General features: G+C 42.9%; 2 protein-coding genes across 7 annotated transcripts in view; one reads left to right on the top strand and one right to left on the bottom strand.

Annotated features, from left to right (window-relative positions):
• The window catches only part of LOC121582451 (WD repeat-containing protein 5), a 35,662-nt gene extending 31,528 nt beyond the window's left edge, over positions 1 to 4,134 (top strand). Inside the window, exons 10-14 of the mRNA XM_041898243.2 lie at positions 244 to 319; positions 2,230 to 2,263; positions 2,383 to 2,457; positions 2,576 to 2,663; positions 2,789 to 4,134. Of these exons, the coding sequence (XP_041754177.1) occupies positions 244 to 319; positions 2,230 to 2,263; positions 2,383 to 2,457; positions 2,576 to 2,663; positions 2,789 to 2,889 (374 nt within the window). The 3' untranslated portion in view covers positions 2,890 to 4,134. The remainder of the gene's footprint in view (positions 1 to 243; positions 320 to 2,229; positions 2,264 to 2,382; positions 2,458 to 2,575; positions 2,664 to 2,788) is intronic.
• A 1,076-nt stretch (positions 4,135 to 5,210) lies between these two features.
• Positions 5,211 to 24,910, bottom strand: part of LOC121582449 (retinoic acid receptor RXR-alpha-A) — a 151,247-nt gene continuing 131,547 nt past the window's right edge. For all 6 annotated transcript variants that reach the window (XM_041898237.2, XM_041898239.2, XM_041898238.2 and 3 more), the window contains 5 exons: positions 18,806 to 18,935; positions 13,328 to 13,460; positions 11,971 to 12,062; positions 9,182 to 9,287; positions 5,211 to 8,942 (listed from right to left, as the gene is read on the bottom strand). In XM_041898237.2, the coding sequence (XP_041754171.1) occupies positions 8,795 to 8,942; positions 9,182 to 9,287; positions 11,971 to 12,062; positions 13,328 to 13,460; positions 18,806 to 18,935 (609 nt within the window). In that variant the 3' untranslated portion in view covers positions 5,211 to 8,794. The remainder of the gene's footprint in view (positions 8,943 to 9,181; positions 9,288 to 11,970; positions 12,063 to 13,327; positions 13,461 to 18,805; positions 18,936 to 24,910) is intronic.

Below are 24,910 nucleotides of genomic sequence, written 5' to 3'. Positions count from 1 at the left end.
ATGTCTGCTTTTTTATTATGTACATGAAAAGTTATGACAAAGTGCTTTTTGTGTTGCCTACGTCATTACGCACAGCCTTTTATTGGCAATAAGCCAGTTTGATGGAAACACACCGTTGTTGGTAAAATGTGCATGTTCTTTTGACTGAATATTAGAATATTTGCTTGAAAAGAAATTGCCACATTTATGGAAACCTAGCTATAGGAAGTATAACATTGTATAGTATTCTTCTGTCTTTTGCAGATGATGACAACCCCCCGGTGTCATTTGTGAAGTTCTCACCAAATGGCAAATACATTCTGGCTGCCACATTGGACAAGTGAGTGTTAGATTATCAGTAGAGCACTGTCACTTTCCCTCAAATTTAGTAGGATAAGACATATACAGTTGAAGTCGGAAGTTTACATACACTTAGGTTGGAGTCATTCAAACTTGTTTTTCAACCACTCCACAAATTTCTTGTTAACAAAGTATAGTTTTGGCATGTCGGTTAGGACATCTACTTTGTGCATGACACAAGTAATGTTTCCAACAATTGTTTACAGACACATTATTTCACTTATAATCCACTGTATCACAATTCCAGTGGGTCAGAAGTTTACATACACTAAATTGTAACAGCTTGGAAAATTCCAGAAAATTATGTCATGGCTTTAGAAGCTTCTGATAGGCTAATTGACATAATTTTAGTCAATTGGAGGTGTACCTGTGGATGTATTTCAAGGCCTACCTTCAAACTCAGTGCCTCTTTGCTTGACATCATTGGAAAATCAAAAGAAATCAGCCAAAAATTGTAGACCTCCACAAGTCTGGTTCATCCTTGGGAGCAATTTCCAAATGCCTGAAGGTACCACGTTCATCTGTACAAACAATAGTACGCAAGTATAAACACCATGGGACCACGCAGCCGTCATACCGCTCAGGAAGGAGACGCGTTCTGTCTCCTAGAGATGAACGTACTTTGGTGTGAAAAGTGCAAATCAATCCCAGAACAACAGCAAAGGACATTGTGAAGATCCTGGAGGAAACAGGTACAAAAGTATCTATATCCACAGTAAAATGAGTCCTATATCAACATAACCTGAAAGGCCGCTCAGCAAGGAAGAAACCACTGCTCCAAAACCGCCATAAAAAGCCAGACTACGGTTTGCAACTGCACATGGGGACAAAGATCATACTTTTTGGAGAAATGTCCTCTGGTCTGATGAAACAAAAATAGAACTGTTTGGCCATAATGACCATCGTTATGTTTTGAGGAAAAAGTGGGTTGCTTGCAAGCTGAAGAACACCATCCCAACCATGAAGCACGGGGGTGGCAGCATCATGCTGTGGGGGTGCTTTGCTGCAGGAGGGACTGGTGCACTTCAAAAAATAGATGGCATCATGAGGAAGGAAAATTATGTGGCTATATTGAAGCAACATCTCAAGACATCAGTCAGGAAGTTAAAGCTTGGTCGCAAATGGGTCTTCCAAATGGACAATGACTGCAAGCATACTTCCAAAGTTGTGGCAAAATGGCTTAAGGACAACAAAGTCAAGGTATTGGAGTGGCCATCACAAAGCCCTGACCTCAATCCTATAGAACATTTGTGGGCAGAACTGAAAAGGCGTGTGCGAGCAAGGAGGCCTACAAACCTGACTCAGTTACACCAGCTCTGTCAGGAGGAATGGGCCAAAATTCACCCAACTTATTGTGGGAAGCTTGTGGAAGGCTACCCAAAACGTTTGACCCAAGTTAAACAATTTTAAAGCAATGCTACCAAATACTAATTGAGTGTATGTAAACTTCTGACCCACTGGGAATGTGATGAAAGAAATAAAAGCTGAAATAAATCATTCTCTACTATTATTCTGACATTTCACATTCTTAAAATAAAGTGGTGATCCTAACTGACCTAAGACAGGGAATGTTTACTAGGATTAAATGTCAGGAATTGTGAAAAACTGAGTTGAAATGTATTTGGCTAAGGTGTATGTAAACTTCCGACTTCAACTGTATACAGGACCACGTCATCTTTGTCATGTACTACTGCACCAGTAGAGGGCCCTATTAGACTGTGCAGTACCACTGGACCAAAGAGTTTCATTTCAATGGGAAGGAACGCTCAAGCAAATCTACAAAGAAAGGCTTCTTCATCACTCATAAATGCTAATTAATTATTCACCATTGTTTCTTTTGGGATGCTGTCTTCTAACAGTGATTTTAATTTTATTTATTTTAATTTGTAGCACCCTGAAGCTTTGGGACTACAGCAAAGGAAAGGTAAGATATGGCTAATTCATGTTGCAATTTGATCCAACATGGTATTGTGGAATGCTCTTGATTCAAAGGTTTCAGTTCTTTACATGTTCTCTTCAGTAAGTGTTCTCCTCTCATTTCAGTGCTTGAAAACATACACCGGCCACAAAAACGAAAAGTACTGCATATTTGCAAATTTCTCTGTCACCGGTGGAAAGGTAAACTCATCCCCTCTCTTGCATGCATGTCTAGAAATTGATTTTCGAGATGACTTGTATGCTTTTCCCAATAGCTACTTCTGAAGTATCATTCTCTTTCTTATGCTCTGTCTCTCAGTGGATTGTCTCTGGCTCAGAGGACAACATGGTGTACATCTGGAACCTGCAGACCAAGGAGATCGTACAGAAACTACAGGGCCATACAGGTAGGGGAGAGTCATGACAAGATGTTGATGGAACTGGTTATTATTACTGTGAGGTGAAAAATTCTCACATAATGTCTGTTTCATTCTCTGCTTTTCTCTTCTCCCTCCCACCGTCTCTGTCCTAGATGTGGTGATTTCTACTGCCTGCCACCCCACAGAGAACATCATTGCGTCTGCGGCGCTAGAAAACGACAAAACCATTAAACTGTGGAGGAGCGACTGCTAAGCCCCTGGGCTTGCTTATTTTATTTTCATTTCATTGTACTTTTCATTTGACTGTTTCTAGCTGGACCCGAATGCCTTGGACTGAGCCTCAACTAGAAGAACCAAAGGAACTCAAGTCCAGAACATCACCACAACCACACACCTGCCCTTCATCCAGAACCAGTGCAAACCCCAACCCAACCACCACAACCCTCCGCTTGGTCTTGCTTGTGCCCTTACATGCTCTACTATCTCTGCCTTACTCTTACTGTTAGCTGGATGTTTGTGTTTCATCAATTGAAATATGAGAATCAACCTTTGTCATTCAGGAGGAAAATGGTCACATGGTATCTTATGCTTTACTCTATGTGTAGGTGTCTTAGTATTGATACACGCTTTGTTTTTGCCAGATTGGATTGGCCTCAAGTAAGTACTCCTATCTCCCATGTAAGGTGTTTTTTTTCTTCAGATTAACGGACTGCTTCACTGTTTGGTGTCTGATATTTCACTTTTACTAACTGTAAGTCTCATTGAAATGCAGTAGATTAGTAGCCTGGACCCAGATCAGTTTGTGGTGTCATGCCAAACATGTTGGTGACATGGTAGCACAAACAGATCTGTGACCAGGCTAATAGATGAGTGATAACTGTCATATTTCCAATATTCGTAATTAAACAGTCAGTATGAAGAGGAGTTGAAACAAAGCTTCGTACACGGGAGTGCTTGAGGTTCATTTTATGTTGTATTTATTATAAAACAATATTTTCAAAGCTCGGAATGCATCGAAGGGGTTATATACATTTTTTGACTAATTGGTGACTTTACTGTCCCTAGCAGGTGGATTTCCATAGCCATGTCTGGAGTTCATAGTCTATTTCAACAAGGAGTTTTTAGTTTTGCCAGCAGTTTCTCAACCACTTCTCTACAAGTCACTCAACTAACAGTTTCTCTAGTTTGGTATCGCCACTATGCTCGGACACAGCGAGTGCTGCCTTGTTTTGAACTCACTTGTACATTTTACTAGGTGTATTCTGATTCTGTATAATACATTGTTGGTGCTCAACTGATCCCTCTAGAATTCACATTACGTGTAAATGGTGGGTTGCAAAGTATATCGACAAGAGCCTACATTGAAGGTGCTCTTGCCTGTACTGTCAGTGCATTTACTGGTCTCAACTCCATTATATTCAAAGTTAATAATTCAAAGTAATGTTAATTGTTAGGAAAGAAATAAACCCTGAAGAGGCTGTTTTGTTTTTCATTTTAATGATTATTTTAGAATCTTTAATTTAGAGATGTATCCAGTCCATTGCCTTGCACTGTTCTTACATCGGTCCTAACTCCGTGTCTGGCTGTCATTACGTTAACACAACCTGGTTTAGATTTCAAAGCACAGTGACCAAATACAAGCATTTTTGTGCTCTCCATTCTGTACATATTACTACATCAACATATGTATTGTTGTTTTTTAAGACAAGCAATATTTTAGCGGTCTTTCTGTATCGTTCTCTTTTAACTCTGTCTTGATAGCTAGTAGTTCAATACACAACATGAACCTGTTTTACTGCTCTCCCTTTCTTCTGGATGTTCATAGCGCTGCAGTGGTATCAAGGACTGCATGAAATTCTGTATCTGCATTTAGTCAATCTGGATTTTGTGAATATGCGTTTGCATTTGACAGCTGTGACTTAATAAAGAGCATTTTCTAAGATGTTCAAAATATGGTAATCAGTGACACTTTCTAAACAAAGTCGCTATAACTGCGTGACGACGTTAGAGCCACTGAACATGCCAATTGGCACTTGTTTTTCTGTTACTCATTAGAAAACAAGATTTCATTCTTGGAGGTGTTTCCTAGCCGATTCCGCGTTTGGTTAATGATGCGTGACCCCCATGAGACAGAAGCAGAATGACTTTAAAATGACTCAAGAAATCTGTAATAAATGTTGACTTTTTTTGCCAAGGATGTTTTAGTTGAGCAGTTTAACATCTTAAGGTTAAAAAATGTCTTACGTCAACAAAGTCGGAGCTGCTGGGCAGGTTTGTCTCACTGTAAACTATTAGAAAGCAATCTCCGCAGGTGTTCATCCCATGTTAGTGGGAAAATTTGACATAATCAAATCCAAACCCAACCTTCAACCCGTTGTGATGCACGTTCCAAACTCCGATGAGACTGACATGACCAAAATTATCCTATTTAAACTTTAGTCCATTTTTAATAACGGTTTGACTCGAATCGATGCCACAAGCTGTATTCAAAGGGTTTCGTTGCTTTTTAAAAGTAATGTCCTATTAGGGGAGAGGACAACACATAACAGCACAAAGACAAAAGGAGCATCAACATTTACTTTTAGATTTTTTTTATAATCTTTTTGTCTTTCCATGAAAGATAGAATATCGGAGAACAACCCACAAAGAACAGATGACGTTTTCCATCTCGTTAAAAATGGACAAAAATGTAATGAGAGGACAATCCCATATTGTATCGATAGGCCAGAAAAGGCAAAGTATAGGCGACAGTTACCAGGGTGTCACGGCAACCACTCTGCTCACTCAGTCCATTAGGTCTGATTTATTTTCTTCCCCATTTTAAATCAACATTTACACAAACAATGTATACAACAGCCCACGGGAGGAAAATGGGAGGTACAGAGTACATAAGCAAGGGATAAAATTACCTTTGTACAAAAATATATATCAAGAAGTGTGTTTTTTCTTGACATTTTACTGAATGCGACAAAGAAAGCTGTGATTGTGTCATGAGCTCAGTGTTTCCTGATAACATTGTTGAACATACAAGTAGCTAAGCAACAAGTCGACTTTGGAGGGCTTCATGTCTTTTGTGTGTAATAACCAGATGTTCTGCTGTTTTCAGGTCCCATATAGAACAGATGTTAGCTGGTGAGGGTTAGGGCTTTGCGCTGCTGGTATTATGCTGGTTGATTTACTTTTGCTTACTTTTGCTTTTAGAGAATCAAGGTCAATGCAAAAAAAACATGGCATTTGAAAAAAATCTGGTCTGGCTCAGTTTTAACTGAACTACTTGTCTCCCTGTTGCTAAATTAACTGGAAACACTTACAGAACGGATTTATAGATATTTATAAATATATACACATATAGACAAAATATAGCTTTATGGTATATAAAGCATTTTCTGTAGCTATTCATTCTAAGTAATCATTTCTGTATCAGTCCAGAGGACCCTTCTCTGTCCATTCCCTGCAGGAGTGAGCGAGCTTGCACATCTGCGTATGGCTTTAACGTACAGTATATACCTGGGGTCTCAAATCACATTAACCTGATCAAGCGCAGAAAAGGAGACAGACAAGTGAGCAGGTGTATATTAGGTGTACATCTAAAAAGTTGGACAAACTTGTTTGCAAATAAATGAATCATCAAAATGCATGTGGTTATTTTTCTGAAATGTTTGTTGAGGTGCAAACAGTTTGATTTTACCTACTCATGTTCCAGAGAAGGCAATTTCCAGATAACTACTTTTACTAGTGCTTAAATTGGAATCATTTGAACAATGAGTCAATTCATTGAATTTTTTTTTTTTTTTTTTTACAGACAATTACGATTAGTCTTGATAAAAATACTGTTAAGACAGAATTGGCCTTAACACCGCAGTAATTTTTTCTGTCTCCTGAATAGTTTAAAATAAGACCTAATGAAAATGCAATCACCTCTCTAAAATACATGAGCTAGATTTGGACTAAGGACGTGTCAATCAATCCTGCTGAGGTTATTGTCACTCATTCAATCTTTCTGTGAGCAAACACATTGAGGTTTTGACTGACCAAAGACAAAAATGAACATTGATAATGTCATGAAAAAGTGCAATTTCTGATTAAATACTTGTACAAAATTCAAGTAATGTTACAGTGCTGCATCTCTTCCACTAGGGGGAAGTCACAGCTCTCCCATAGTCACCAAATTCCCTATTCTCGCTGGTCAAACCCTCTTCTATCTCAAAGCAAATGTTCTAGTCTGTTTCTCTCTGGCTCTCCCTAGTCTGCTATCATAATGTGGACTGCCAAACTCGGTCCTGGATCTCTGCTAGAGTTGATTGAAATCCAAATCAGTCTGCTGTCATACATGACAGGGTTTAGCCACCCCTTTATAATAAGAACAAACCATACTATCTATGGACGATCTTTGGAAAAAAACGCTAGATGCATAGTTATGCAGCAGCTTGCAGCATAGAAAGAAAAAAAGCGCAATATGGGCATATAGCAGATTTATACATAACATTACATATTTAACATTTCAATTTTACTTAAATGAAACTGTGTTGTCCACAGAAGTGCAGGCAATGGATCCCTCTGAGGGTGAGGGGAGGCTGGGCAGTGGAGCAGTCAACGGTCTCTGTCTTCACCAGGCCCACATCCTCCAGTCAGAGTGGATGGATGGATGGCCTGGGCCTCAGCCTGGTCTGGCTGCCCCAGAGGTGAGATCGCAATGGAGCAGCATGGGCTCCGCAATAGGTTAAGTGGCAAGAAATAAGAGAACATCTAGCCATGAACATGAATGTATTGAAGCACTTCTCCCAATAACTGTTTGACATGGGGCTGTCTAGGGGGGTGATGAAAACAGAGGTAATTGCAAATTGTTTTGCAAATTCTTAAACATATACCATCAATACTGTATGTGGTTGTAATGTCCAGTACAGGTCAAAGGCCATTCTAAAGCTAGGTTACACTGTGAGGAACAGTATGCTTGGTTGCTGTGTGAAGGTCAATCATGGTGTGTTGAAATTCACAGAAGAGTGGAAACAAAAGGTGTCAGAGGTGGAGGGAGACATGACGAAGACATGGCATCACTTTAAAAAGCACAGTTCAGATCAGCGGACACTATTTCCTTACAGTACAGTTCAGTCAAACCATCTGTATATTTCTTCTTCATTTTGTGGTCACCTTAACTCAAGACAGGAAAAAGGAAAAATACTTGTAGTATGAAAACATACATCTGTTTGCTTTCCTTCCTGTGTCAACCTTCCAGAGCACACAGTAATGCACATGTAGTATAGGGCCTATGTAAGGGTGACTCCAGATACACACTGTGCCTAAAGCTTCTCTGTGCAGACAGACTAGGCCACATGAAGGTCATCCAGCTCTGGTCCAAAGAGGCCACACTGCAGGCTTTCACTCCAATCAGTCTCTAAAGCTATATGAGCCTCTGAACACTGGACCAATGTAGTGACGTATTGTCTTTCCTCTTATGTTCACACAGTGCTAATAGAATAAGGAGATGTGGAGAAACGGCTTAGTTTGGGTTCAGAGACCTGAGTGGAGCACCGTTTATCTGCATGGTCTCACCTCTGAGTCCTTTTCTACAATACACCTCAAAACAGACCCAACCGGACCAGTCCGGATTGAATCGGACAAGACTTGACCGGATTGGACCAGACAAGACCGGGCCTGGCTCCTCCCCTCTGCACACAGAACATTAAGTTAGTTCTAAAATTGAGACGGCTCCAATCAGAGCCAGGGACAGACTATGCAGCCCCGCCTCTCTTCAACAAGTCCAAAACACGATTGTCCCAATTACTACGCTGCTGAGCATCCTATGATGAAATCGCCACAGTTAAAAATACACCTGCAAACAGCTACGTGTTGCACCTGGTCTTCTCTGTTGTTGTTTCACCTTACAGAACAATGGCTTAAAACACTTATTTTCTCCTCGGTCCGTTTCATCTCCAGTCCATCGTTGTCTCTCAATTCCTCTCATGAGTTATATATATATATTTAGATTTATATATTTGTACAATATATAAAACAGACCCATAGACATTGAACTTTTTTTTTGAAACACATCAAAGAGGGTAGAAGGGGGGGGGACACATATGTCTCTCAAGGGGGAATAGTGTCCAGGGGGGTTAGGGGCGGAGGGGGCGAGGGGAACACGGGTGACGCCCCGCCTGCAGTTATGTCATTTGGTGGGGCGCCTCTAGCATCTCCATGAGGAAGGTGTCGATGGGCGTGTCCCCGATGAGCTTGAAAAAGAACAGGTGCTCCAGACACTTCAGACCAATGGAGCGCAGGGCTGGTAACCGCAGCAACAACTTGGCAAACCTAACCCAATCAAATACACAAAACAGTGATTAACGTGACAAGATATTGTCTCATATGTTGATGTACAGTAAGTCATGAAAGGGTTGCCCATGACATAATTGGAACACCTGTCACATTCTGTACATATACAATACATACATAAAGCACTTTCTGCCAAACACACTGACAGACGAGTGGAGGAAGAGAGAGAATAAGAGAGAGAGATCTAATGAAAGAGAGGGAGGTGCGTGCATCCGTACCTGCCAGGCTGATCTGGGTATTTCTGTTTGCAGTAGGCCTCCAGAGAGGCGTAGACCTTCTCTCTCAAAGCCTCCACCTCGCCTGGGTTTGACAAGCCTTTAGAGTCTGAGGAGAGACACATACAGACACACTGCATCAGACAACCAGGCACAAAAGTCACAGGATATCAAGTACAGATTTATGTACATGAGCTTTGTGTGTACATTCTAGCTTGTGTGTATGTGTGTAATAGAATATGCCTTTGTGTATGTGTGTACATGTGAGAGAGGCAGTGCTAGTGCTAAACTCAGTGGACAGGCTGGCTGCCCCTGAAGGCTAAGACCTGCATGCTGCCATCAGAAGACAAATCAAATCAACTGACGTGAGCTGCTCTACTGCTCTGTGTCTCCTGTACAGTGTCTTCAGAAAGTATTCACACCCCTTGACTTTTTCCACATTTTGTTGTGTTACAAAGTGGGATTAAAATGGATTTAATTGTCATTTTTTGTCAACGATCTACACAAAATACTGTAATGTCAAAATGGAAGACAAATTCTAACATTTGATCAAAGAAAATATGAAAAATAAAACATATATCTTGATTAGATAAGTATTCACACCCCTGTGTCAATACCTGTTATAAACACCTTTGACAGTCATTACAGCTGTGTCTGACAGTTTTGCACACCTTGATAGTACAATATTTTCCCATTATTCTTTTCTTAATTCTTCAAGTGCTCTCAAGTTGGTTGTTGATCATTGCTAAACAGCCATTTTCAAGTATTGCCAAAGATTTTAAGCCGATTTAAAGATGCACTCTCAAACTTTTGTATAATTTCAGCCAGTAGTTTTGAAAGTGGTGCTCATGAGCCAAAAGTGGTCCCTGTTTTTTGTGTACTACGTCATCAAATTGTGTACTACGTCATCATCTTTTTTATTTGTATGATATCCAATTCGTACTATATGTTACGACTTTGTATTGCGTAAGATCCTGGAAGGCATCTTTATCTTTTAACATTCAATGTCATCTTGGTAAGCAATTCCAGTGTAGATTTGACCTTGTGTTTTAGGTTATTGTCCTGCTGAAAGGTGAATTCGTCGTCCAGTGTCTGTTGGAAAGCGGACAGAAGCAGGTTTTCCTCTAAGATTTTGCCTGTGCTTAGTGCTATTCCGTTTCTTTTTATCCTAAAAAACTCCCTAGTCCTTGCCGATAACAAGCATACCCATAACATGATGCAGCCACCACCATGCTTGAAAATATGAAGAGCGGTACTCAGTGATGTGTTGTGTTGGATTTGCCCCAAACATAATGCTTTGTATTCAGGACAAAAAGTTAATATCTTTGGCACATTTATTGCAGTGCTTACTTTAGTGCTTTTTGCAAACAGGATGTATGCTTTGGATATTCTGTACAGGCTTCCTTTTCACTCTGTCATTTAGGTTATTATTGTGGAATAAATACAATGTTGTTGATCCATCCTCAGTTTTCTCCCATCACAGCCATTAAAATCACCATTGGCCGGTTTCCTTCCTTTCCGGAAACTGAGTTACGAAGGGTGCCTATATCTTTGTAGTGACTATGTGTATTGATACACCATCCAAAGTGTAATTAATAACTTCACCATGCTCAAAGGGATAATGTGTCTGCTTTTTTTCTACCAATCCGTGACCTTCTTTGCGAGGCATTGGAAAACCTCACTGGTCTTTGTGGTTGACTCTGTGCTTAAAATTCACTACTTGACTGAGGGACCTTACAGATAATTGTATGTGTGGGGTACAGCGATGGGGTAATCATAAAAAAATTATGTGAACCACTATTACTGCACACAGAATGAGTCCATGCAATTTATTATTTGATTTGTTAAGCACATATGTACTCCTGAAATGATTTAGGCTTGCCATAACAAAGGGGTTGAATACTTATTGACTCAAGATATTTCAGCTTTTCAAAACAAAATACCACTTTGACCTTATTCGGTGTAGATTAATGACATAAAATCTCAATTTAATCAATTTTAAATTCAGGCTGTAACACAACAAAATGTGTAAAAAGTCAAGGGGTGTGAATAGTTTCTGAAGGCACTGTACATATGCATGGTAATTCTCCCCATAACACAGGCTGGATGAGGCTACACCTCTAGGCTACGCTTCTGATTCAACATTGATTGCAACACATTTCTGGGTCTGATTGGTTACCACGGAGCAAGTGAAAAGGCCTGAATACAGCAATACTCTCATCTCAGTGTGGGAAAGGACTCAGCCTCTCTGAATCCCAGCATTCCCCCAGCTAGGCCGTCTCTGTGAACTGCTCCTAATTAGGGGAAAGTAGGCTGTGATCTGTTCCAGAGCCAGGGCTGTAGCAGATTGACTCTGGAGCACAGAGGAGCAGTCTGTCCTGGGAGAATGAGGCCCGCCGGAGCCCCTGTGGGCCGGTGGCATGCTCCCACACTGCTCTTTGTCTCCGGGGCCATGGCACAGACTCATTAAAGACAGGGAGCGCGTCTGGTGCCAGCGGGGCCAGAGGGCTAGCAGAGGGCTGGAGGTTAGAGGCTATCTCTGGTGGGCAGAGTGTTGCGGACCACATAACCGCCATGCCACTTTCGTAGTTGGGAGAAACCACGGCAGGAACAAGGGTCTGGTGGGATGTGTGTGTATGTGTAGGCTTCACATGTATGCAAGTTCACTGGTATCACATGCAGTCATTGTTTGTGAGGTCAGAGTAGCGGGAACAGAGCCCTTTATAACATTATTATGATCTAAATAGAAGGCTCTGGATTAAAGGGGTGTTAGGAGTGTGTTTATGTGATACCTGGGTTGAAGAGGACAATGGCCCGAAGGCAACCCAGCTCTGTCTTGTCCATCTGCATGTCTCTCATCTTGGACACCAGTTCTGTGAGCACTCTGGATGGAGAGAGGGAGAGACATAGACAGGCTCTTAGAGATCTGACCATCAGTCAGCAACACATTTGTAGGTCACCGTTCATTACACCCTCCCTTATCTACAGGTGTAACTCAATGGAAACTCAATACAAATCAATTCACAACACGACCCCACTACCCTGACACACAGGGAATGTTCAACCAGCGGAAAATCTTACAGCCCTGCCTACATCACGCAATTCAAGCTGCTTAGAACATGGCTGAGAAAAGGACATCCATGAACGACGTAGCACAAACACAATCACAGACTGTAACACTGATGCTCCCACCGCCCGCATGTGACATCACTAGGTGGGGCGGCGTTTCGTTTCGGGAGTGTGATGCGACCGCTCTAACTCCTCACCCCTCTCTGACTCAGTCACGCCCGTTCTCTCTCGCTCTCCATTTCCCTCTGTCTCTTTCTCTCTCCACCTCCCTCTGTCTCTCTCTCTGAGAGGAAAGTCAATTTCAGCTCTTAGCTCATCCTAATTTAATTTGCCTGTAGGAACAATGAGGGTAAAAAAATATTTGAGTGTTTAAGTTAACCACCCTCTTCAGTTGTATGGCGGAGAGGAGAAGAGGAGATAGAGCTACATTATCAGTCATCTTAATGCTTCCCCAGTTAATGCAGAGATGTAATCCATCCTTTGGAAGTAGTGAACTGGCAGTATGCTAATCATTGAGCACAGACTCCCAGCTGGGGATAGAGGGAGAGAGAGATGGAGAAGGAGAGAGTGGGGGGGGAGAAGAGACAGAGGGAGAGAGAAGAGAGAAGAGAGAGACAATCTGTTGCCCTCAAAATAACACTTCAGTTGGCGACTCAGCATGCCAGGGGCCACAGGGTTTAGAGTTTACAATACTGACTATCTGTTGGATTGATCTCACACTGGATGGCTTTATCAACTTCTGTGTACACTGAGAAGGCATTCTCAATGCTGTTCTTTTGTATTCATCCGTCAAAAACATTTTGAAGGTCAATATCGTCTTCGGAATAGTCACAGCCTGCCGCGTGGGATATCAATCAGAAGAGTGTGATTTCATCAGGAACACACATAAATTGATTTCTTCAAAAATTCTGACAGGTCTCCATCTCCCTTTTCACTGTTACAGGTCAGGGTCTACTTTTCTCTCGCCCTACTTGTGGAAACTTAGTGATAAAGATTGCATAGCAACCAACAAAAATGTATTTCACAAAGTTGATTGTATCAAGGCTTATGAGGTAGTGCCAACAGGGTGATGATGACTACCTGTCAAATATGGCTCCCACTCCAGCACTGTGGGCGCTGTTACGATGGACGTGTAGCCCTGTTGCCAGGAGGATCCCATCTTTCACCGCTATCGAACGGTGCGAGAAGGATGCGATGAGGAGCTCGTTCCACCCTGAGGGAAGAGAGTGAAGAGAGCGAGGGGGGAGAATAAGGAGAGATGAAGATTTAAAACCTATTGCAAAGTTCATGTCGCATTCAACATTCAAAGTTGACAATTGAGTTGACAATTGAGCTGACAACAAGTGAAGGGAATTCCAATGAATCAATCTAGGCTGAATAGTCAAACCAGAAAGCTCTTTCATGCATAGGCTCTGGGTTATTAGCAGCCCATCTCAGATGTGCTTTCCAGAGAGATAAGTGTTTAACAGGGTAAACTGCGCCTGCCATCCCAATAAAGGTGACACACTTGACATGCCAAGAGAGGGTAAGACACAGAGAGCTCTGTGTCGTTTGAGTGACAGGGCTCCTTTAACTGTTCTGTCTAGCAACACTCTAAACTTTTCCCCAGAGTTGAGTTGCGAATGAGAGTGGCTGGGATATTTTCGTCTGTGAGACAGCAGAACTAAACTGGTTATTTATAGAAGACCTGAGCTGAGCACTGAGAAGAAGAGAGAGGACCCTCTCAGCTAGCTCCAGAACAGCTCTTTCTGAGAAGGTCTCTCTCTCAAATCAAATGTTATTCGTAACATGCTTCGTAAACAACAGGTATGGACTAACAGTGAAATGCTTACTTACGGGCCCTTCCCAACAATGCAGAGAGAAAGAAAATAGAGAAATAATAGAAAAGTAAAACACATAATAATAAAGGTAATAATCGATACACAATGAGTAACAATGACTTGGCTACAGTACCAGTCAAAAGTTTGGACACACCTACTCATTCAAGGGTGTTTCTTTAATTTTACTATTTTATACATTGTAGAATAATAGTGAAGATATCAAAACTATTAAATAACACATTTCGAATTACGTAGTAACCAAAAAAGTGTTACACAAATCAAAATATATTTTATATTTGAGATTATTCAAATAACCACCCTTTGCCTTGATGACAGCTTTGCACACTCTTGGCATTCTCTAAACCAACTTCACCTGGAATGCTTTTCCAACAGTCTTGAAAGAGTTCCCACATATGCTGAGCACTTGTTGGCTGCTTTTCCTTCACTTTGCCGTCCGACTCATCCCAAACCATCTCAATTGGGTTGAGGTCGGGGGATTGTGGAGGCCAGGTCATCTGACGCAGCACTCCATCACTGTCCTTCTTGGTAAAATAGCCCTTACACAGCCTGAAGGTGTGTTGGGTCATTGTCCTGTTGAAAAACAAATGATAGTCCCACTAAGGCCAAACCAGCTGGGATGGCGTATCGCTGCAGAATGCTGTGGTAGCCATGTTGGTTAAGTGTGCCTTGAATTCTAAATAAATCACAGACAGTATCACCAGTAAAGCACCCCCACACCTCCTCCTCCATGATTTACAGTGGGAACCACACATGCAGAGATCATCCGTTCACCCACACCGCGTCTCACAAAGACACAGCGGTTGGAACCAAAAATCTCCAATTTGGACTTCAGACCAAAGGACACATTTCCACCGGTCTAACGTCCATTGCTCGTGTTTCTTGTCCCAAGCAGGTCTCTTCTTCTTATTGGTGTCCTTTAGTAGTGGTTTCTTTGCAGCAATTCGACAATGAAGGCCTGATTCGCACAGTCCCCTCTGAACAGTTGATGTTGAGATGTGTCTGTGACTTGAACTCTGTGAAGCATTTATTTGGGCTGCAATTTCTGAGGCTGGAAACTCTAATTAACTTATCCTCTGCAGCAGAGGTAACTCTGGGTCTTCCATTCCTGTGGCGGTCCTCATGAGAGCCAGTTTCATCATAGCACTTGATGGTTTTTGCGACTGCACTTGAAGAAACTTTCAAAGTTCTTGAAATTTTCCGTATTGATTGACCTTCATGTCTTAAAGTATTGATGGACTGTCATTTTTCTTTGCTTATTTGAGCTGTTCTTGCCATAATATGGACTTGGTCTTTTACCAAATAGGGCTATCTTCTGTATACCCCCCCTATCTTGACACAACACAACTGATTGGCTCAAACGCATTAAGAAGGAAAGAAATTCAACAAATTAACTTTTAAGAAGGCACACCTGTTAATTGAAATGCATTCCAGGTGACTACCTCATGAAGCTGGTTGAGAGAATGCCAAGAGTGTGCAAAGCTGTCATCAAGGCAAAGGGTGGCTATTTGAAGAATCTGAAATATAAAATATATTTTGTTTTGTTTAACACTTTTTTGGTTACTACATGATTCCATTTGTATTATTTCATAGTTTTGATGTCTTCACTATTATTCTACAATGTAAAAAAATTTAAAAATAAAGAAAAACCCTTGAATGAGTAGGTGTGTCCAAACTTTTGACTGGTAGCGTATATATACAATGGGTACCAGTACCGAGTCAATGTGCAGGGGTACGAGGTAATTGAGGTAGATATATACATATAACTAGGAATAAATTGACAGTTAGTAAACAGTAGTAGCAGCGTACAGTGAGGGGAAAAAAGTATTTGATCCCCTGCTGATTTTGTACGCTTGCCCACTGACAAAGAAATTATCAGTCTATAATTTTAATGGTAGGTTTATTTGAACAGTGAGAGACAGAATAACAACAAAAAAATCCAGAAAAACACATGTCAAAAATGTTGTAAATTGATTTGCATTTTAATGAGGGAAATAAGTATTTGACCCCTCTGCAAAACATGACTTAGTACTTGGTGGCAAAACCCTCACAGAGGTCAGACGTTTCTTGTAGTTGGCCACCAGGTATGCACACATCTCAGGAGGGATTTTGTTCCACTCCTCTTTGCAGATCTTCTCCAAGTCATTAAGGTTTCGAGGCTGACATTTGGAACTCGAACCTTCAGCTCCCTCCACAGATGTTCTATGGGATTAAGGTCTGGCTAGGCCACTCCGAGACTGGCTAGGCCACTCCAGGACCTTAATGTGCTTCTTCTTGAGCAACTCCTTTGTTGCCTTGGCCGTGTGTTTTGGGTAATTGTCATGCTGGAATACCCATCCACGACCCATTTTCAATGCCCTGGCTGAGGGAAGGAGGTTCTCACCCAAGATTTGACGGTACATGGCCCGTCCATCATCCCTTTAATGTGGTGAAGTTGTCCTGTCCCCTTAGCAGAAAAACACCCCCAAAGCATAATGTTTCCACCTCCATGTTTGACGGTGGGGATGGTGTTCTTGGGGTCATAGGCAGCATTCCTCCTCCTCCAAACATGGCGAGTTGAGTTGATGCCAAAGAGCTCCATTTTGGTCTCATCTGACCACAACACTTTCACCCAGTTCTCCTCTGAATCATTCAGATGTTCATTGGCAAACTTCAGACGGGCATGTATAAGTGCTTTCTTGAGCAGGGGGACCTTGCGGGCGCTGCAGGATTTAATTCCTTCACAGCGTAGTGTGTTACCAATTGTTTTCTTGGTGACTATGGTCCCAGCTGCCTTGAGAACATTGACAAGATCCTCCCGTGTAGTTCTGGGCTGATTCCTCACCATTCTCATGATCATTGCAACTCCACAAGGTGAGATCTTGCATGGAGCCCCTGGCCAAGGGAGATTGACAGTTATTTTGTGTTTCTTCCATTTGCGAATAATTGCTCCAACTGTTGTCACCTTCTCACCAAGCTGCTTGGCGATGGTCTTGTAGCCCATTCCAGCCTTGTGTAGGTCTACAATCTTGTCTCTGACATCCTTGGAGAGCTCTTTGGTCTTGGCCATGGTGTAGAGTTTGGAATCAGATTGATTGATTGCTTCTGTGGACAGGTGTCTTTTATACAGGTAACAAGCTGAGATTAGGAGCACTCCCTTTAAGAGTGTGCTCCTAATCTCAGCTCGTTACCTGTATAAAAGACACCTGGGAGCCAGAAATCTTTCTGATTGAGAGGGGGTCAAATACTTATTTCCCTCATTAAAATGCAAATCAATTTATAAAATTTTTGACATGCATCTTTCTGGATTTTTTGTTGTTATTCTGTCTCTCACTGTTCAAATAAACCTACCATTAATATTATAGACTGATCATTTCTTTGTCAGTGGGCAAACGTACAAAATCAGCAGGGGATCAAATACTTTTTCCCCTCACTGTATGTGATGAGTCAAAAACATTAGTGCAAAAAGGGTAAATGCAGAAAGTCCGGGTAGCTATTTGGTTAACTATTTAACTAACTATTTAGCAGTCTTATGGCTTGGGGGTAGAAGCTGTTCAGGGTCCTGTTGGTTCCAGACTTGGTGCATCGATACCGCTTGCTGTGCGGTAGCAAAGAGAACAGTCTATGACTTGGGTGGCTGGAGTCTTTGAGAAATTTTAGGGCCTTCCTTTGACACTGCCTGTTATAGAGGGCCTGGATGGCAGGGAGCTCAACCCCAGTGATGTACAGGGCCGTACGCACTACCCTCTGTAGAATCTTGTGGTCAGATGCCAACCAGTTGCCATACCAAGCGGTGATGCAGCCAGTAAAGATGTTCTCAATGTTGCAGCTGTAGAACATTTTTGATGATCTGAGGGCCCATAACAAATCTTTTCAGAGTCCTGAGTAGGAAGAAGCGTTGTCGTGCCCTCTTCACGACTGTGTTGGTTTGTTTGGACCATGCTAGATCCTTAGTGATGTGGACGCCGAGGAACTTGAAGCTCTCGACCCGCTCCACTACAGCCCTGTTGATCTGAATGGGGGTGTACTTGGCCCTCCGTTTCCTGTGAACAGGAAGTATAGGAGGGGACTAAGCACACACCCCTGAAGAGCCCCTGTGTTGAGGGTCAACGTGGTGGATGTGTTGTTGCCTACCCTCACCACGTTGGGGTGTCCTGTCAGGACGTCCAGGATCCAGTTGCAGAGGGAGGTGTTCAGTCCCAGGTTCCTTAGCTTAGTGATGAGCTTGGAGGGCACTATGGTGTTGAACGCTGAGCTGTAGTCAATGAACAGCATTCTCATGTAGGTGTTGCTTTTGTCCAGGTGGGAAAGGCCAGTGTGGAGTGCAATAAAGATTGCGTCATATGTGGATCTGTTGGGGCGGTATGCGAAGGAGTGGGTCCAGGGTGTCTGGGATGATGGTGTTGATGTGAGGCAGGACCAGCCTTGGCTACAGATGTGAGTGTTACGTCACTCTCTCCATTACTATGGGTACCCAGAAGGAGAACGGTAAGAGGGGGTAGGAGAAGGTTAGAGAGATGGATGGGCTTCCTTAGGGTGAGTTTGGAAGTGAACTGTGTAATTTCGAGCCACAAGCAAATCAGCAAGGGCAACATATAGGGAAAACACTGAAGATCACAAATTATGATAGCATACATAAAGAATATGACAGATGATTCATCAGGCTAATAGCCCACAAATAGCCTACAAAGCCCATAATGCCTATCGGGTTCTCAAACGTTTATGGTCGTGTTGAACTGACCTGCTCGTAGGAGGATGACCTGGTCGTCCAGGGGCAGCTCAGAGAAGTGGGGGATCCTCTTGGCCCACTCCACCAGCGTGAAGAGCTGCTTGTCGGCTGCTTGGCAGATGTTAGTCACCGGGTCGTTGGGCTGTTGAAAGACACATGGGAAGGCTTGCTGTCACAAATACAGTTAGCACAGAAATACTGAAAGATACGTTGTGACGTGTGAGGTTGTGTGTATTCGTACTTATGCACTCTGTATGTGCATATGTGCATGCTTGCTAAGTGTATGTTTTCCAGTCACAGCAGTGCACCACCGAGTTATAGAGGAGCACAGGCCTGCTCCGCTCCCTGTTCCTTCAGGACACTTCTAACGACAGAAGACCATTTGGAGTGTTCAGACAGAGAGCAAAAAGAGGTTGAACTGACACACAGTTAAGGAACAAGTGTTTGGGCGTTCAAGTGTAAATTCATTTCATGAGTGAGAGTGTGAGAATGGGTCTTAAGAAATAGTATGCTCACTCACCACGACACCGGGGTTATATTCCTGACCTCAGACAGAGTAAAGTATTGATGAAAAAGGTCAAATGTACAGTATATTGTCGAAGGCTAAAAAGTTAGCCTCTCATGTTCATGAGAGAGGAAAATAGACAGTGTTTATGCTTTGAGTTAACATGAAAAAGAGACCTGAAGAGAGAGGAGGGACGTTAAAGCTGAGAGAGAGAGAGAGAGAGAGAGAGAGAGAGAGAGAGAGAGAGAGAGAGAGAGAGAGAGAGAGAGAGAGAGAGAGAGAGAGAGAGAGAGAGATAGAGAGAGAGAGAGAGAGAGAGAGAAAGAGAGACCGTAGGACCAAGATGGCGAAGTAGTGCAGTTGTGTTTTTATCGTCTGTCTGTAAATAGCCTGTAAATACCCTATTTTCGTACATTTTTCGTACATATTTCCCTATCAGACTTTTCATCCTTCTACAAGATATACTTTCCTGCAACCCGCCTCACTCAATGTGGAACGGATTCTATTATTGATTTACCTTTATCTAGAATCTAGAATCTCCAGTTGAAACTAGCTAGCCAGCTAACTAGCTACTTGCTTTTTGCTATTAGCCACAGCTAGCGGTGTTTTCACCCAGAACATTGGATTTTTTTCCGCGGGATTAATTTTAATCACTGGACATTGATCACCGGATATTCGGCCAGTCTGCACAGCTCGTTATCGACCCAGAACATATCAGTTTTTCCGCGGAATCACTGATTCACTGGAACTTTAACTCCGGATTCATCGCTTCCAGCTGGCTACAACAAAACGGACGCTGTGGTCTGGCTAATCAACCTGAGCTAGGCCCATCTCCCGGCTATCTACCTCTCTATCAACCGGACGGGACCACATAGTATTGACACGGAGCCCCGCCGATCCTACACGACTGGTCTGCCGACGAAATCGTCTGATGTGGTTACGACGTAACCACGAAGATTCCATCCATCTGCTAGCCCTGGCCCGTTAGCACACGCTTACTCACTAAACTGAACTAGCTACTGGACTAGCTACTTGCTATTAGCCACAGCTAGCAGTGTTTCACCCAGAACATTTGATTTTTTTCCGCGGGATTAATTTTAATCACTGGACTTTGATCACCGGATATTCGCCAGTCAGCACTGCGCGTTATCGACCCAGAACATATCAGTTTTTCCGCCGGAATCACTGGACCTTTAACTCCGGATTCTTCGCTACCAGCTGGCTACAACAAAACGGACGTAGCACACGCTAGCCGTGGCCTCTTACTCACTAGCACTTCACCACCGGACCTTATGATAACCCAGCTATACAGCTGATATCTGCTGGACTGTTCCTTTTTACGGTACTACATCCTGTTTATGTTTAGCCTCAGCCCAAACATGGTTAGTTTATTGTTGTTTCGGTTATTTCTAATTGTACTATATCACTGTAGACCCCCCAGCCTAGCTAAACCTGCCTTAGTTAGCTCCTTTGTCCCTCCACCCATACACTCAGAGACCGAATCAATTGATGCCTCTAGAGATACTATCTCTTTCAGTGTTACCCAACGCTTAGGTTTACCTCCACTTTACTCATATCCTTCCATATCCTTGTCTGTACATAATGCCCTGAATCTTTTCTATAACACCCGGAAATCTGCCCCCTTTATTCTATGTACCCAACGCACTAGAAGACCAGTTCTTAAAGCCTTTAGCCGTATCCTTATTCTAGTCCTCCTCTGTTCCTCTGGTGATGTAGAGGCTAACCCAGGCCCTGTAGCCCCCAGTATCACTCCTACTCCCCAGGAGCTATCATTTGTTGACTTCTGTAATCGCAAAAGTCTTGGTTTCTTGCACATAAATATCAGAAGTCTACTTCCTAAGTTTGAGTTATTCACTGCGTTAGCACACTCTGCCAACCCTGATGTTCTAGCAGTGTCTGAATCCTGGCTCAGGAAGGCCACCAAAAATTCTGAAATTTCCATCCCCAACTATAACATTTTCCGTCTAGATAGAACTGCCAAAGGGGGTGGAGTTGCAATCTACTGTAGAGATAGCCTGCAGAGCTCTATCATACTATCCAGGTCTGTACCCAAACAATTTGAGCTTCTACTTCTAAAAATCCACCTTTCCAGAAATAAGTCTCTCACTGTTGCCGCTTGCTACAGACCCCCTCAGCCCCCAGCTGTGCCCTGGACACCATATGTGAATTGATTGCCCCCCATTTATCCTCTGAGTTTGTACTGCTTGGTGACCTAAATTGGGATATGCTTAATACCCCAGCCATCCTACAATCCAAGCTAGATGCCCTCAACCTCACGCAAATTATCAACGAACCTACCAGGTACAACCCTAAATCCTTAAACATGGGTACCCTCATAGATATCATCCTGACTAACATACCCTCTAAATACACCTCAGCTGTCTTCAACCAGGATCTCAGCGATCACTGCCTTATTGCCTGCGTCCGTAACGGGTCCGCGGTCAAACAACCACCCCTCATCACTGTCAAACGCTCCCTAAAACACTTTAGCGAGGAGGCCTTCCTAATTGACCTGGCCCAGGTATCCTGGATGGATATAGATCTCATTCCGTCAGTAGAGGATGCCTGGTTGTTCCTTAAAAGTAATTTCCTCTCAATCTTAAATAAACATGCCCCATTCAAAAAATACAGAACTAAGAACCGATATAGCCCCTGGTTCTCCTCAGACTTGACTGCCCTTGACCAGCACAAAAACATCCTGTGGCGTACAGCATTAGCATCAAATAGCCCCCGCGATATGCAACTTTTCAGGGAAGTTAGGAACCAATATACACAAGCAGTCAGGAAAGCAAAGGCTAACTTTTTCAAACAGAAATTTGCATCCTGTAGCACTAACTCCAAAAAAGTTTTGGGACACTGTAAAGTCCATGGAGAATAAGAGCACTTCCTCCCAGCTGCCCACTGCACTGAGGCTAGGAAACACTATCACCACCGATAAATCTACAATAATCGAGAATTTCAACAAGCATTTTGCTACAGCTGGCCATGCTTTCCATCTGGCTACCACTAACCCGGCCACCAACTCTGCACCCTCTGCTGCAACTTGCCCATGCCCCCCGCTTCTCCTTCACACAAATTCAGACAGCTGATATTTTGAAAGCGCTGCAAAATCTGGACCCCTACAAATCAGCTGGGCTAGACAATCTGGACCCTTTCTTCCTAAAACTAGCCGCCAAAATTGTCGCAACCCCTATTACTAGTCTGTTCAACCTCTCTTTCATAACGTCTGAGATCCCCAGAGATTGGAAAGCTGCCGCGGTCATCCCCCTCTTCAAAGGGGGTGACACTCTAGATCCAAACTGCTACAGACCTATATCCATCCTGCCCTGCCTTTCGAAAGTATTCGAAAGCCAAGTTAATAAACAGATCATCGACCATTTCGAATACCACCGTACCTTCTCCGCTATGCAATCCGGTTTCCGAGCTGGTCACGGGTGCACTTCAGCCACGCTCAAGGTCCTAAACGATATTATAACCGCGATTGATAATAGACAGTACTGTGCAGCCATCTTCATCGACCTGGCCAAGGCTTTCGACTCTGTCAACCACCGCATTCTTATTGGCAGACTAAATAGCCTTGGTTTCTCAAATGACTGCCTCGCCTGGTTCACCAACTACTTCTCAGATAGAGTTCAGTGTGTCAAATCGGAGGGCCTGTTGTCTGGACCTATGGCAGTCTCTATGGGGGTGCCACAGGGTTCAATTCTTGGGCCGACACTTTTCTCCGTGCATATCAATGATGTCGCTCTTGCTGCTGGTGACTCTCAGATCCACCTCTACGCAGACGACACCATTTTGTATACATCTGGCCCTTCATTGGACACTGTGTTAACAAACCTCCAAACGAGCTTCAATGCCATACAACAATCCTTCAGTAGCCTTCAACTGCTCTTAAACACTAGTAAAACTAAATGCATGCTTTTCAATCGAACGCTGCTAGCACCCGCCCACCCGACTAGAATCACCACTCTCGACGGGTCTGACCTAGAGTATGTGGACAACTACAAATATCTAGGTGTCTGGTTAGACTGTAAACTCAACTTCCAGACTCACATAAAGAATCTCCAATCCAAAGTTAAATCTAGAATCGGCTTCCTATTTCGCAACAAAGCCTCCTTCACTCATGCTGCCAAACATGCCCTCGTAAAACTGACTATCCTACCGATCCTTGACTTCGCGATGTCATTTATAAAATAGCCTCCAACACTCTACTCAGCAAATTGGATGTAGTCTATCACAGTGCCATCCGTTTTGTCTCCAAAGCCCCATACACTACCCACCACTGTGACCTGTACGCTCTTGTTGGCTGGTCCTCACTACATGTTCGGTCGTCAAACCCACTGGCTCCAGGCCATCTATAAATCACTGCTAGGCAAATCCCCGCCTTATCTTAGCTCATTGGTCACCATAGCAGCACCCACCCGTAGTCTGCGCTCCAGCAGGTATATCTCACTGGTCATTCCCAAAGCCAACACCTCCTTTGGCCGCCATTCCTTCCAGTTCTCTGCTGCCAATGACTGGAACGAATTGCAAAAATCTCTGAAGCTGGAGACTCTTATCTCCCTCAATAACTTTAAGCATCAGTTGTCAGAGCACCTTACCGATCACTGCACCTGTACACAGCCCATCTGAAATTAGCCCACCCAACTACCTCATCCCTATATTGTTATTTAATTTGCTCTTTTGCACCCCAGTATCTCTATTTGCACATAATCTCTTGCACATCTAGCATTCCAGTGTTAATACTATTGTAATTATTCTGCACTATAGCCTATTTATTGCCTTACCTCCATAACTTGCTACATTTGCACACACTGTATATATATTTTCTGTTGTATTTCTGACTTTATGTTTTTTTTTTTACCCCATATGTAACTCTGTGTTGTTTTTGTTGCACTACTTTGCTTTGTCTTGGCCAGGTCGCAGTTGTAAATGAGAACCTGTTCTCAACTGGCTTACCTGGTTAAATAAAGGTGAAAAAAAAAAAAGAAAAAAAAAAGGATGGAAATGTGGATGTGAATGGAAAAGGACAAAGAAACCTCAAGTGTCAGAAGCCATCAAACTGAAGGCCTCACTTAACCTGGGAGGAAACCATGGGCAGTGAAGAGGACAAGAACTTCTAACGTATACATACCAGTGATGTGCAGTCAGAGTAGGCATGGTATGCAGTGCTTACCCTGTGATAATCTTATTTTAAAAAGCTGTTATGAAAAGATCTGAATGATTCTTGTGATTTTTATGTTTAAAATCTAATAATTTGCCAAAACGGCATAAATACCTCAGGAAAGGTGCCAGGGTATTCATGCCTTTCTTTCCATCCATTCAAATTGTTGGGGCGCGCAGCCGTTCCTGACTCCAGTCACTGTTAATGGACAGGGTCAGCGTAGGCGTCGCTGCTTTGCCTAGCTTGAAGTAGCGTCATTCGCTGCATTGAGCCGATTTCATATTTTGCGCTTGCATATTGCCTAAACATGTTGTGTGGGTATTAATTAACCTGGGGTGAGCTCTGCACATTTGGGCATGTCTACATCATTTTGCGCTTGCATCCCTTGAACTGAAGGAAGCTACCTAGCTAGCAAAAACAACCTGAC

This window comes from Coregonus clupeaformis, chromosome 15, assembly GCF_020615455.1.
Source record: "Coregonus clupeaformis isolate EN_2021a chromosome 15, ASM2061545v1, whole genome shotgun sequence".
NCBI classification, from domain to species: Eukaryota; Metazoa; Chordata; class Actinopteri; order Salmoniformes; family Salmonidae; genus Coregonus; species Coregonus clupeaformis.
The sequence above is the reverse complement of the archived record's forward strand: the minus strand, read 5'-3'. Positions and strand labels throughout refer to the sequence as shown.